Source organism: Hesperophylax consimilis, chromosome 8, assembly GCF_061612785.1.
Source record: "Hesperophylax consimilis isolate HC1 chromosome 8, BYU_Hcon_1.0, whole genome shotgun sequence".
NCBI lineage: Eukaryota > Metazoa > Arthropoda > Insecta > Trichoptera > Limnephilidae > Hesperophylax > Hesperophylax consimilis.
In genome coordinates this window covers 15,036,508-15,051,851 of record NC_142843.1, presented here as the reverse complement: position 1 = coordinate 15,051,851, position 15,344 = coordinate 15,036,508, and the positions used below count along the sequence as shown (strand labels likewise).

The 15,344-nt window shown below is 33.3% G+C and overlaps 1 protein-coding gene across 3 annotated transcripts in view; it reads left to right on the top strand.

Moving 5' to 3' along the window:
* Nos (Nitric oxide synthase) overlaps positions 1-15,344 on the top strand; it is a 314,945-nt gene that overhangs the window by 203,041 nt on the left and 96,560 nt on the right. For all 3 annotated transcript variants that reach the window (XM_089634919.1, XM_089634921.1, XM_089634920.1), the window contains exons 4-5: positions 10,014-10,105; positions 10,311-10,452. In XM_089634919.1, coding sequence (XP_089491045.1) covers positions 10,014-10,105; positions 10,311-10,452 — 234 coding nt within the window. The remainder of the gene's footprint in view (positions 1-10,013; positions 10,106-10,310; positions 10,453-15,344) is intronic.

Here is a 15,344-nt window from a genome sequence, read left to right as displayed (position 1 = left end):
ATATCAGCTATAATAATAATAATTCATTGTAGGATTGATAATTATTACATGTTAGCTAAAAATCACAAAAACTGACTTTAACTGGTCAAAATAAAATCCTGTGACGGACCACACTATGAGCGCGCTATATTTGTGTGGCTTGGCACATTTCAACATATCGCTGGCCATACATTCCCATTGGTAGTGTATGGCAAGCGATGCGCTGAAATAGGCCAAGCCGTAATCCTTATTTTTTTTAAGAAAATCATACACATTTAAATACAGAAATATGATAAGTTTCGGGTAAAATATTATATTATGGGCAAGTACTTAAATCACATGTCTGAACTCTTGACACAGCAGTTCCAATTTTGAAATTGTTAATATTTTATGTTAATGTATTATACTATCATAGGTGTGTATATCGCTTATCTCTTACTTTTGTTGTACTGTCATAGGTGTTTATATCACGTGTCTCTTTTGTGTCTTAATTTTGTTGTACTATTGTAGGTGTGTATACACGTGTCCCTTTTGTCTCTTACTTTTTTTGTACTATCATAGGTGTATATATCAAGTGTCTCTTTTGTCTTATACTTTAGTTGTACTATCATAGGCATAACACGTGTTTCTTTTGACTCTTACATTTTTTGTACTATCATAGGTGTGTATATCACGTTTCTCTTTTGTCGCTTACTTTTGTTGAATTATTTGTCATTTGAGTGATCTTTCATATAATTTTATAATTTTGTATTTTAATTTGTTTTATATTTTAATCTTTAGTTAGATGTATACAAATTTTTGTATCCCATAATAGATTCTGTAATTGTTGTACCTATTTGTATATTACATGAGTTTTTATAACTGAATTGTTCTCACGTAAGTAAGATCATCTGTAAAAACCCAATATAAATCAATAAAAAGCTATCGCTTTTACAAATTCTTGACGCAAGCAGTTACAATTTTTAAAATGATTCGTACATTTTTAACATATCTGAGTTCATTTACCCAGAGTTACAATCACTCGTATACACACAACCGAAAAGAGTATTTTTTAATTATATGGAGTTCCAAGTAATATTATAAATGTGAAACAAGATCTTATTTTCTTATTGGCATTTTTAAAACGTTACTACAAATGAAGTTTACGGAAAAGGCCAATTTTTACTGCAATTTTTCAATTACTCAGAGATATGACAAGACGCCCATTGAAAGGTAACAGTCTTTCCACAAAACAGCCAGAAAAATCATAGTTGACAATAATGGGATTGACAGATTACGCTACACGTATTGTGGCTTAGCCTATTTCAGCATATCGCTAGCCATACATTTCCATTGGGATTGTAGAGAATGATACGAGAATATAGCGAGGTCTGTCGCAGGCCATATAGTGACTCTCTCATATACAGGGCTTTCCAATAAGAGGTGTTATTTTGATATTCAATCATATTCGTAAAAGAACAATGTTTTCGTTGCTTGTGTGGCACGTAGCGCTGTCTTGTTGAAAGTAAACGTTGTCCAGATCAATACCATCCAATTCCGGCCATAAAAAATCATTGATCATCTCTCGATACCGCAATCCATTCACCGTAACTGTTGCTCCAGCCTCATTTTCGAAAAAGTAAGGTCCAATGACTCCGCCGGACCATAAACCGCACCAAATAGTCACACGTTGAGGATAGAGAGGCTTTTCAACAATAAATCTAGGGTTTTTCGAGCCCTAAATGCGACAATTTTGCTTGTTGACGAAGCCACCGAGGTGGAAATGGGTCTAATCACTCAAGATGATTTGCATTTGATTCACTCAAGTGAATTTTAATAATTTAAATGCGTTGTTGAAACGTGTATCGTTCCATTTTTATTAACGGCGTAGTTTCTACTTGTCAAATATCAAAAAAATGACAGCTTCAAAAGTAACATCTACCGAAATAGCGGGCAATTCAAAATAACACCTCTTATTGGAAAATCCTGTATATTTTAACCGAAACAATCAATTGTTTCATTTTGGCAAACATTTTTAATATTGGAAGAAGAAGATAATATCTATTAACAAATCTTAACGAAACATGAAACAGAACAAGACCAGAAAAAATATATAACAGTCTCAACTGGGAATCGAACCCAGGGTAGAATCGTATGGTAAATTGGTCCAAATGGACGAGCGAATAAAAACGTTGTCCTGTAAGAAAGGGATTCTAGGTTTGATTTCCAGTTGAGATGGCGTTTCTTTCTTATTTTCTGTGATTTGTTCTGTTTTATGTTTCGTTTTATTTGGTACCATTATCTTCTTCTTCAATGACATATTACATTAAGTTATCCATCAAACGTTAAAGATAAGTTGTTTCAACAAAAGTTGATTTTTTGTTATTTTAATAATTTACCTTAGAGCTATAAAATGACAAACTTTGCAATACAAAATGAAATTTGTCGCCCGTAAAAAAGCTCATTGCACGACCACAAATTTCAATTACGGAAATAATCACGTACAGGACATTAAATCCAATTCTTTGAAAGCTGGTGCGGGTAATTTGTTTTTTATTGAAGAAAAATGTTTAAATAAAATTTGAGCGAAAAATAAAAACATCAAACTAGCTATTAAAAGAGAACAGTGGGGGCACGAAGAAAACGTACCCCGAGCAAACCTGATTAAGTTTTAACGCGAAAGCTGCTCGGTCAAAAATGGCAGGAGAGCTATATTATTTTTCAACAACAAGCCATCCATTTCAAGCAGTCAAAATCACAATGTTGTTGAAATTAAACCATAAATTTAAAGTTCACCATATAGGACTCACGTTTCTTGATAGGATAAAAAAGCGGGTAATTTATTAAAGGATATCCTAGTTAAGGCAAAGCACTACGTAGTAATGCAAAATCATGTGTTTGTAGTTTGAAAATTTGATCAATTAGAAATATTTTAGTTGCTTTAATCATATGATAGCCTTAATCAACTATTTTCATTCCAGCAAAAAATAAAACATGAAGCTAAAAATTGTTGTCAAAAACGATATCCCTGGACCAATAGAACCATCGTAATAGATTAAAGGAAAATCAAACGTCACGTCACAAGCAGCGGCAAATACTACACGATAATATACTTTTAAATAATAATAATAAATCTACTTCTTAGAAAACCTCTTCCTTTTCTATTTGGCTTCCCTGCTTCCTTCTGCCTCTCTACTTACCCTTAATTAGGGATGTCATAATCGCACTGACTCAGGGCAGTTGGGACCATTGTGCGGTTACCACATTAGACTTTGAAACGACTTTGAAAGGAGTGCAGTTCCGAATAGTTGATTCGGACTCTAACCCGTAGAGCGAAGAATAACCCGATACAGTCAACCATCGATAGGAGAAAGCACGAGGGTAAAATTCATTATTTAGAATCAGTTATAAAAATGTGTTTCATTGAGATTCAGGGTCAAAGTAATGACATTTTTTATTTTTATTGTGTACCCACGTCTCGGAATATTTTTGTTTATATTTTCAACAAAAAAATATATTATTAGCAATAATTAGTCGCCTGAAATATCCATACAAATTGAAAATATCTCTCGAGTAAAAATACATGCCGCTGACGGGAATTGAACCCGCACCTTTTGATGTCCGGATCTGGACCACTGAGCTACGTCGGCTTATTTCCAACACGCCAAATAATTCTATCAACAATTACAGCTTATTATAGTTTTTCACCTGTAAATTATTGCTTATAATAATTTGTTATCCTTTGTGCTATGTATAAAAAAACCTTATCTTATAAACATTAGTTTATCATACTTTTTTTTTTTGAAACTTGTCTTTACAAAGTACCAACATGATATATGTGGCGTGTCTTTACAAAGTACCAACTTGATATATGTGGCGTGTCTTTACAAAGTACCAACATGATAAATGTGGCGTGTCTTTACAAAGTACCAACATGATAAATGTGGAGTGTCTTTACAAAGTACCAACATGATAAATGTGACGTGTTTTACAAAGTACCAACATGATATATGTGACGTGTCTTTAAATTGGATTAACGAAATTTATATCATCCTTAAGAGCAAAATGCAGGATTTGAACCTTGAAAAGCAAAAAGAAACATTTTTATTTTGTTTTGCAGGACAGGTTTGTTTTGCAGGTAGGTAATTAGTTTAATGATAAGATTCAAATGGGAGTGTATGTAACATGTATCTTGCACAGCGCTGCATGTTAAAATATTTTATCCCTGAAAACTTCGGTAAAAAAAAAACACGAAAAATTATACAAGACAAGATTATACAGATTTTTTAATTAAATTCATGAGGTACGCTTGTCTTTATAAAAATGCGCCTAAAGACTTAGCATTTTATTATCAAGCCAAGGAATGGTAAAGAAAGATACGGATTATTTCGTATTTAACCATCCACCTGCGTTGGGAATTTCTTATTTTATTCAGTCGGTAATAAATCAAAACTCTTAATTTATTGAAATTATAATTTCGAAGCACTTGATCGATGCGATGCTGTGCACATAAATTGCGAAAAATTTCACAGTGTCACAGGGCGCGGGTAGCGAGATAGATTTATCCAAAAGGTTATTAATTATTTTTGAAAATGAGCTAACAAAAACTGATTCCAACCAGTGTTACTCAAAATGGGAAACTTTCATGCGAAAATGTTCAGGACAGACCGCTAAACTAATTAATAAAGAAGTAATTACTGACCAACGTCATAATTTAACAATATAGACTGAAGGAGCTGCTTGTCTAAGTTTTATGCTAATTTGTTCGCTTTTGGGAACAACTCATTTGGTTTCATATAAATCGGTGTATCTCCCTTACTGTTATAGTGAAAATTATGATCTGGGGGCTACTCTGTGTTTTTCGGGTTGATAAACCAGTAAGTTTATAGTTTAACCTTTCCTTGCCGGTAGTATCAACTGAGTGAACATCGTCTTTAATTACAAAAATATCTCTGTAAATATACTAACCATGGAGTTCATATTTTAGGAATTGCTCCGCAATACATTTATAAAGAGGTAGAAAGATCTCGCTCAACCAGTCTCTCCAAATCCGAGCCACCATGCAGTAGGTTGACAGACGCATCCGCCTCTTACACCTATCTACGCAATCCTCACCCCAATCATCAGAGCACATCGGCTAAGTCACAAAACGCAGCGAATAACTTAGGAGGACTTATGGCAGAGTTATTGGTTATTCAATTAATCGTTTCCGGGTAGGCAGTACCCACACCCGACTAACAAATGTTCACTTCTGTTTCCACACAAGTTATGCTTAGTGGTAAGGGTCTGTACCACAAGATCAGGGTATACGGCTTATTTTTTTTAAATAACGACGAAATCATGTCGACAAATAATGATGATTTAACGATAATATTGTCATGCTTAAGAAAACTCATCGCTTAGCTATGAATCAGCTTATATACAGGGTTTTCCAATAAGAGGTGTTATTATGATATTCAATAGTAAAATAATGGTTTCGTTGCTTGTGTAACACGTAGCGCTGTCTTGTTGAAAGTAAACGTTGTCCAGATCAATACCATCGAATTCCGGCCATAAAAAATCATTGATCATCTCTCGATAGCGCAATCCATTCGCCGTAACTATTGCTCCAGCCTCATTTTCGATAAAGTAAGGTCCAATGACTCCGCCGGACCATCAACCGCATCAAACAGTCACACGTTGAAGATAAAAGGCTTTTCAATAATAACTCTTGGGTTTTCCGAGCCCCAGATGCGACAATTTTGCTTGTTGCTTGTCCTCATCACTCAAGATGATTTTCATTTGATTCACTCAAGTGAATTTTAATAATTTCAATGCGTTGTTGAAGCGTGTATCGTTCCATTTTTATTAATGGCGTAGTTCTTACTTGTCAAATGTAAAAAAATGACAGCTTCAAAAGTAACATCTACCGAAATAGCGGGCTATTCAAAATAACACCTCTTATTGGAAAACCCTGTATTATTGTATACAATTTAATTTTAGGTTGGAATTGAATTAAGGGTTCTACAAAATAAAAATGTTTACCCATTTTGTGCCATTATTAGAATAAGTTAGAAATAACTTACACAAACTTGTTTGATCTTCCAAGCTAGTTTCTCACAGAGTAAGATGATTCGGTAATCATATTATTATGAGTTTAATAAGCAAAGCATGATTCCGTTAGCCTTACTTCAAATAAGTTAGTAGAACTAACTGAGCGCAAGACTACCAGCAGTGCAGAAAAAACTCTCTAACTTTCTGAAAAAAAGACTGAAAGAATGTTCGAGAAATCTTATCAGAAGTTTGTCAGAATGGTAAGGAATTTGAAATATAATAATTATAACTGTAGTTGTGTTAAAACTGTATTCGTAAAAACATTTTTAATAAGTACTAGCTGTACCCTTAAGTCTGTCTGTGCAGAAAGAGAAACAATACCGCGTGTTGCTTTTACGTCTAACAGATGGCGCTGTTTTTTAGTTTTTTAAAAGCATATTTTTACACGTATTCGAATGCAATTGGAGAATTTGTGAAGCTGAAATTATTTATAAAAAAATATTTACACGAGAATCATTGCCTTCCAAAAGTAGAAATTTACCTATCGAATGTTAATAAACTTGCAAAATTATGACAATTGTCAAACACATTATTTTTAATAATTAATAAAATATTTTGGATACCTACCTTATCGCTTGTCGGGTAGGATTTCTACTTATCAGTTTCAATTTTTAAAATTAAGAGTTCATTGAACTTGAATGAATAATTTAATGCATTACGCGAAAATACGCATCACTTCACGCATGCACCCATGCACCGACAACCTAAATTAGTATGTGCGTAGTATTATCACAAAGTGCATTGGATTGAATTGGTTTTAAGGGTGTAGTATAAAAAAAGAAATTGGTGAAATTCGAGGAAATGAATTCAGCAAAAATAAATTAAACAATATTTACGTACACAATAATATATCTGCTCTTAGTGGCTTGAAGAATTACGCAACGTTTTTTGTAACAGTCTTAAATTGTAAATATTTTCTACAAAACACATATTTAAGCTTGATGCCTTCCATCGTATAGTTTTCATATTTCATTTACCCCTTTAGACACCCATTACAATTACACTAAACAAGCACCCATTTATAGGATTATTAATTTCGTTCAGTCAATTTTTTGCTCCTCACAAAGAGCCGTACATTGGGGCAACAATGGAGACCTTTTCAGGGGCTGTCATTGGAATTATCGCAGTTCCGAACTTAAAGTATTTTTTTCAAACAATTCAGGGTCTCACAACCACAAAACTAGGCCCCTCTCATATTAAGCAAGTGCTGAACTACTTTTAAATGCCCAAAGTCCTTAGTTTAATCGTCACACTCTTTATCTAAACCCTTAACAATCGTTAAAAGTCTTGCCAACCGTTAGAAAACCGACACTTTCCGAGTTTATTACATTTTTTATAGGTGAACCAAGTATTAGCAGTTGTACCTAGAATGGCTATTTGACTTCAACAGAATAATCAAAAAGATAATAGACTCTAAATAACGAGTTGAATCACCGTGACCCACGAAGAATATATGCAATTGTTAATTACTTTGTAAATATTTCGCCATTTATTTCTTAGTTATATGTAAATTACCAATAATATACCTAGAGTTCGAGCAATAACGAGGTGTTGAGAAACTTCGCGCGTTATATCTATCAAATTATTCATTGTTTCCACACACACTTTATTATTATGCCAAAACACCAAGACCAACATATAAAAATACGCGCCAGCTTGAACTACACATGATAACATGAGAAGTTTACTTTAAATGTTCACTTAATTTAACTTCATGGGAATCAGAAAATACTCAAATACTACAGGGTAAACTAGCCTCAAAGATAACAAAAAGTATATTGTTATTGTAACGGCCTTGTATCAATGGCCTCATTAAAACTAGAGCAGACCGAATAAGGAAAAGAGATGGTTGGCTAAACGTGCACTGAATTGGACTAACTTAGATCCAAAGCAAACTCAAAGAGATTTATCTAACTAGCCTCAAATTTAATAGATCTAGACCAGATAAAGCGAGAAGTATATTTTGCTGAAAGATCAACTTGCGTACTGAGAACTATATATGGAATGTCCAAGGGGAAGATTCTTTGATTAAAGTGGTAGATAACTTAACTAAATAAAAATCATAGTAGACACAATGAAAATTCACTAATATGACCTCAAATACAAAATAGACTGGAATTTAAAGAGCGATGTATTTTGGCAGACTTGAGCACTAACAAAACATGCACCAGTAAAAAAAAAATACATGCAAAGAAAATATTCCAGAAAAAATCAACAAAATTAACGTTACTGAACAAAATTTTGACGTTTTCAATTAACGCGGCAATATAAAAGTAGAATATTCGCGGGTAAATAAAATGTTTGCAAGCGCCAACTGTTTTTGATGGCAAACAACTTGTCAATTTGACGCAGTTTGATTTTTGCGCGCAAATAGCAGAGTCCCGACAAAGTAAAATTATGAAAAACATTTGCAAAAACAAATATTAATATTTTGCGTATTCCCGTTTAATGTGAGTTCTTGGAAACTTATTACTTGTTTCACTATATACATTAAGGATGATAACTATTGTTTGTCTTGTTTTGCAGTAAGAATGAATCTTTTAATATACGTGAGATTAAGCACGTAGCAAGGAAAGTCACAAACGTTATCAACTGGGTAAAGGGGACTTGGCATTGAAGAGATAATACACTTTTTTTGTTCAAATGAAGCAGAAACTTTATGATGTGACAGTATTATCATGTAAGACTACCATAATACGGACATGAGCCTAGTATGGTAGTTGAGAAATTCACAATAATTATAATTTTAAAATTATCTTTTTTTTTTTTGGTAAACTTTATTAATGTGACAAGATTTTTTATGCATAGCACCGTCAAGTCCCGTTGGCGTCATGTATCTTTTATCAGGAGATTTTTCAATGTGGATGAGTGTTTCAGGCTTATAATTATTGCTTATAAAATAATTAAAATTATCTCTTCAATGTCAATTATATATATATTTTTTATATGAACAAGAACTTAGTAAAAACCTCTTTCGTTTTTGCAGTAGGTATACTCTACTAGTACAGAATTGTACTGCCTTGAAGAAGCTATGTTTGTAAGTTATTGTTTTATTTTAAAAGATAATACACTCTTTGTTCCATGGGAGTACCTATAGACAATATTTAAAAAAATTGTCTCACGTAAAATTTTACTAAAACTTTTTTTAATATAGGTGTATCATTATTACATTCGTTATGAAACCATTATTCATTTAGAAACTGTGTTGATTTTTAATTTCAGTTGTCGTACATCATACGGTCATCACAAAAACATGGCACGTTTCAACTTAACGTTTTCATCAAGTGAGCAATAGTAATTTGTTGAAGCCATGACATTTTAAAGTTTTTATTAAATATAAAGTGCAAGTGGACAAAAAGCACGTCATGCGTGATTCATTTTGTTGTGTTTCATCAATCATGGAAATTAAAATGTTCAAGTTACCGAAGGCTACAAACACAAAAATTGACAGATTGGAGTTAGCTACCAGTCCCATATTTTCACGCCGAATAAAAATTGAAAGAACATGAAAATTTTAGAGATGTCACACGGTATTGGTAAAGAATGCTCAGGATACTATGAAAAGTCAGGTGTATCAACAGACGGATTCTGGAAAATTATGGTCTCAAAACAACTGCCCGTTAATCCTAGGATGTATCCTGAGATAAATTTGACATATCTCTGGTCAAATTCAAAAACCCTCACCAGCAGAAACCTTTTAAGCTAAATCATTCTTCATCAGGATCTGGAGCATCGGTCTCCTTAATTCTTAAGGAATCATATTACCTAGCGAGAGTCCAGTTCTCAGAGAAATTGCCTGTCGATCCTTAGAAATAAAAACAACCAAACTACCTTATATAACTTAAGAAGACTCGATCTTATATTGGGTAAAAGCTGTCGTATTCCTTATGTATCATTACCAACGTCAAATTAATTTTTTTTTATAATGTTTGTCTCAATGAAAAACTTTTTCTTCTTCTCAGGTTTTCGATGGACGCAAAATAACCACAACCAGCGGTATGTTTGTCACCCTGTGCGATCACATCAAGTACGCCACCAACAAAGGGAACATCAGGTATTTATTAACATCAAAATATTCATTATTGAAGCTTGATTGTTATCATGCACCTACCACTGAAAGCAGAAAAATCTTTGTGATCAAGCAGAAAAAAATCTTAAACGGCACGAAATTTTTAGCAGTTCGAAACTAGAGATATTAAAAATACCGGGTAAGTCGGCAAAATTAAAGGGGTACCTAATAATGATGTTATTTTTTTCAGATCTGCAATAACCATCTTCAAGCAGAGAACTGATGGGAAGCATGATTACAGGATTTGGAACAACCAGTTGCTGGGCTATGCAGGCTATAAGAATCCTGATGGTACCGTTACCGGAGATCCACAGATGATTGAGTTTACTGAGGTGAGGTTCTAACAAATATGTTTGAATATACGCGGACCTTGAGGGAAATACGTCTGATTTAAAGATATGCCAACGTTGTGATATGTAACGTCGTGGATTCTGTGGACAACTAATATTTTTGTTTTTGTATCCTGACAAAAATTACCGTATTACGTTGTGTTCTGTGAAGAATATATGTTTTTTTCCGACAAGAAGAAAACATACAAAAATGTCTAAAACTGCATTATTATTGCGAACGTTCATTAATTATTTTGTATCACCTAAAAATAAGAGACAAAAAAGAGCTTACCCTTGATAATCACTTTTTTAAATATTTAAATATTATGCGCAGCCATAATTTTGCCCTCAATTCTGTATGAAAACACTTCAAAAGGGTCTTTTCTATTCCCTGCTGTTGGAAAACTGATTCACAGTAGGATTCCATTCAAGTTCCGGCACAAAAGCTTTTCTTTAAGCTCCGAGATAAACATTTTAATGCTCTCCGTTACACCGTGAATAGTGTTTTGTATTCAAAACGCTGGAAACAATTTAGTTCCGACGCCCCCTGATCAAAAATAGTACCTATCGGGAATCTTGTGATCTCCCGGAGATTTTGACGTCTGGCAATCTTGGACTCTGAAAGGATTCGCGGGAATTGGTGCTCAGAACTGCAGGAATATGAAGATATCCAATTAACAGTACGGAGATTGGTCAATCTTTTCCCCCCGGGTTAGGCATTTCATTGTTTAAAAAAAACCAGCCCTGCCGCCGATACAAACTGTAGAATTGTTTGTACATTGGTAAATGGCTAGTATTTGTTCCTTGAAACTGAGGATCGCATAAGATCGCAAAACCACACTTTTGCCAACAATGACAAAACTCTTTATATACTAACGAATTTAGAACTAAAATTTATTTTTTTCTTCTATAGGGTTTCTAATACACGTGATAAAAAATGTACACGATTGATAAAAAACCGTGTATGTGAAAACTTCACTAATATAAAAACTGACATAAAATAGTTCATAGAAAAATATATACATTACAAAAATATATAGGGTTGTTAAAGTGTTGTAAAAACTGTTAATAATAATAATAAATTCTCATCAAGTTTCGGAATTTTTTTAGGTATTTTAGAAACTAGATAAGATAAGACCTTTAAGATTTTTGTATTTGAAATAGACTTCAATATTTAAAAAAATTACGGTCTTTATACGATGTGTAAGAAAAACACCGTTTAACGGCGGGAAGTGGTTTTTTATTAGTATGGCTGTTAAAGTTCGTTTGCAATTAACATACATGCCTCTTGAACATTGTTACTATGCTTATAACTTTACAGATAGGTACCTACCTAATTTAAATCCATATCTAAGCACATCGGAAGAACGTAGTGGATCTGAACTTTTTCGCGGTGGCATTAGATTAAGAAGTTCAAATTCAGGCTGATAACTAAGACGGTATGAATATAAATTAACTTAATTTTGTAAACAAAATACTTTGATCATATTTTATACACTTAGATTGAAATTAACAAGTATCGGTGGTTTGAAATTACTCTCATAAAGGGCGAGCTTTCAGTAATAAAAAAATAAAGATATTTTGCTCAGTTATAAATAAATCGATAAAAATGTCTGGTGGATCGTAAACAACATTAAATCGCGGTTACCTACAAAGTACTCCTTTTCTTAGACTTTTATACTTTATTGTGAATATTCAATTTGTCGAACACAATCTGCGAAGCCTGGCGGATCTCGATTAGATTAAAGACATCTGTTTTATAAGATTTGAATACGAATGGAAGAACTCGGAGGAGATGAATAGAATCGCGGAAAAAGGTGGAGAATAAATTCAATGTTATCTAGGCTTGGCATCATCCAATCTATCACGTTCTAACGGTACAGATGAAATAATTTTACATATTGATAGATAAATATTTACAAGAACGGCTGTGTTCAAGGTATTTTATCCGAAGAATTTCTAATATTTAAAACAAAAATAAATATCTTAAATTTTTTAACTTCGATGTAAAAGTCACAAGGCCTTAACTCTTGACACAAAAAAGTAACGAACAGAAAAGTAGCAGATGTTGTATGAAAAATTAATGTATTGATTGTTATCAAGTTTAATTGGTAGAACTCCGTTTAATTTTTTTATGTTTATTTTATATCTTCAATAATATCTGCTGTGTTTACACAGCAGTACTTTTTTACAAATAAAAAGTTTTTTTGTAAATTTAATAATAATTTTATTGAAGATATTTATTTATTTTGGTACAATACTTTACATTTCATAGTACAATGCAGTAATGTTGGCCTCACTGGGTGGCTTACCCGTGCTGAGGCCTTCATTTTACAATACAAAAAAAAACACATAATACATTTAAAGAAAATAAATACAATGTTGGTGAAGAAAAAAAAATAAGATTAAGATAAATTTAAACAAAAAATGCAGATTTCAAATAAAAGTAAAATAAAATTTTGATATAAAAAATAGAATGAAATAAAGTTAAAGTCGGTATTAGGTTTAATTATTTTATGTTGTGAAATTTTGGTTCTGTAATCCATTTTAAAGATGATATATTTAAAAAAAAAATTGTTAGATTTGTGAAATTTTATTGATACCACGAAGTTTTCTATTCGTTGAATTTAAACCTCGTTGTGCTTCAAAATTAAAGTTTATTATATTTATTAAGGGTTTGAAAGCTCGGAATGGAAAAACATCAACATTTCTACAAATAAAACACTAATATAATATATTTTATTATTGCTACATGCTTCATGCAGGTAATTAAACAAGGAATGAAATGTGTTTTTATGGAAGTAACATTCTAATTTTTCGCCTTCAATAAATTATTCCAAGTTTGCATCTTTCCCGATTAAATTGCGTCGACGAATATTATTATCGTTTATTAAAATCAGTTGACAGACACATATATACTTACTTACGTATATGCTTTTCATGTTAATGTTATAGGAATACTCCTTCATTATAGTAACGTATTGAAGATGGTTGGAAATACACAACTTACAAGGCTGCTCGTCATGTAGATTGACTTCTTCAGTGATAAATCACAGCTATTTATTAGACACTTCACGACATTCATTTGTTTGGAAAACTTAAGTCGCTTAAAATATTACTAAATTTAATAAACCAAGATAATTAATATAAAACGAATCTAGATACTCTGATGTCCATGCATACGGTGTTAGGAGGCAGTATGCAAGTACTTACACACACAAATAATATACAATTTTGTAAGCCAACTTTCAATTTCTTTTTTTAAGTTTTAAAGACATTTTAAAAGTTCACAGCAGTTTGAGATCAAGTCCCTGGAGAGGGAAGTTTAATACTCAGTCAAACCAAGAAAAAATATCTTTGAAATTGGCTACTAGCCGGCTCAAGAGATGGCGCAACTATTATAGTAAATAATAATTTTTTACGGTTTGAAAAAGACGTACGTACAATTGTTGTCCTGCAAATATTCCATACAGGTAATTGCTAGATTGGATACTCACAAGGTTACTCTGCGATATTAGTTCACAAAGGCATAGATAAATCTGTCCATAGAGAATCTAACTATGAATGTCTAAGTCTATGTCTATCGTTTTTCTTAATGAAGTGTTACTGTCTGGGGATCTAAATTAATCCTTCGGAAAATGTTGTGTTCCATTATTTAAATTACTTTTTAACGACATTTTTTGTACTTCGTTGTGAAAAAACTTGAACGCAGACGGTTTACATAGATCTCGCGAACATATAGGCCATGGGCCCATTGTGCTATCTCCCATTTTACCTTACTCCTTTGACAGCAACCCTGTTCAAAGTTCACCAGGGTTAATATTGGATATTAAACACATGTCTCAAAGTTCTCTTATTGTTCCCATCATTGCGTAACATTGACACCATTAGTGAATTGGACTCTGTTCATCCTCTGCTTATTTCTTATTTCATGCATGGTGTTTTCCACTCCTAACAGTTCCATGTGTCTCCTGAGGTCTCAGTGTACTGTTAGTACCTAGTTCTACCAGTTTCAGTTTCGGTACATATTGAGTATTTGTCTAGTTTGTTCTGGACAGTGGTCGGTTCATCGGAAAGGCGTTTGCGGCTCTTCCATACTCCAATTTCACTCAATCCGCCTTTTGTGATGGAGCCGCCGAATGAACTTTAACTCATACAGCATCCGTGTTTCCAACTCAGCTCTCTTTTAAGCGGGACACACACGGCAGAACTTGTATTTGGACCTAAGCCATTTGGATAAGTCTGATTGGACACAGTACAAAATAGGGGGCCACATGACCGAGCCGAGCCACGCCGAGCCAGGCCAGTTTGATCATCGAATGAACATCTCGAGCTTGTAAACTAAAATCGTTTATGGGTATATAAAATAGGTTTTTTTTAGAAATTTTGACAATGGTTTGTTTAAAATGAAGTAAAAAGAAATAATATTGGTACAGACATTAAATATATTTTATCATCCAGAACAAAATCACGTCCGCTTGTAGTGGCCGTACTCACGACTCCATGTCTGAATTCACATGAAACGGATTTTGGTTTAGGGATATTACACACATGGTGGCGTAGTCGGCGAGCCATCGGCTCGGGGATTTTCCATGTACGGCAGAGACAAGCCACATATTTTAGGCTTGGCTTGGTAAATTTTGGACTCACCAAATATAAAGCGGAGCCTGCCGAGCTATCTGAGTTTCCCCACACATGATGAGTTTTATACATTTTTTATCTTGTTTCACTAAATTATCTAGGATTTGGTCTTTTTATGAGTGCTTAGGATTTTGTCACTCCAGGTATCCTCTCCCATTCCTTCCAGTGCTGGGATTTGACCCACCCATATAGATACAGATTCCGCAAGCGGTGCTATTACTTCGACTGCTTTCCTTGCTAGTGACCTCTTATTA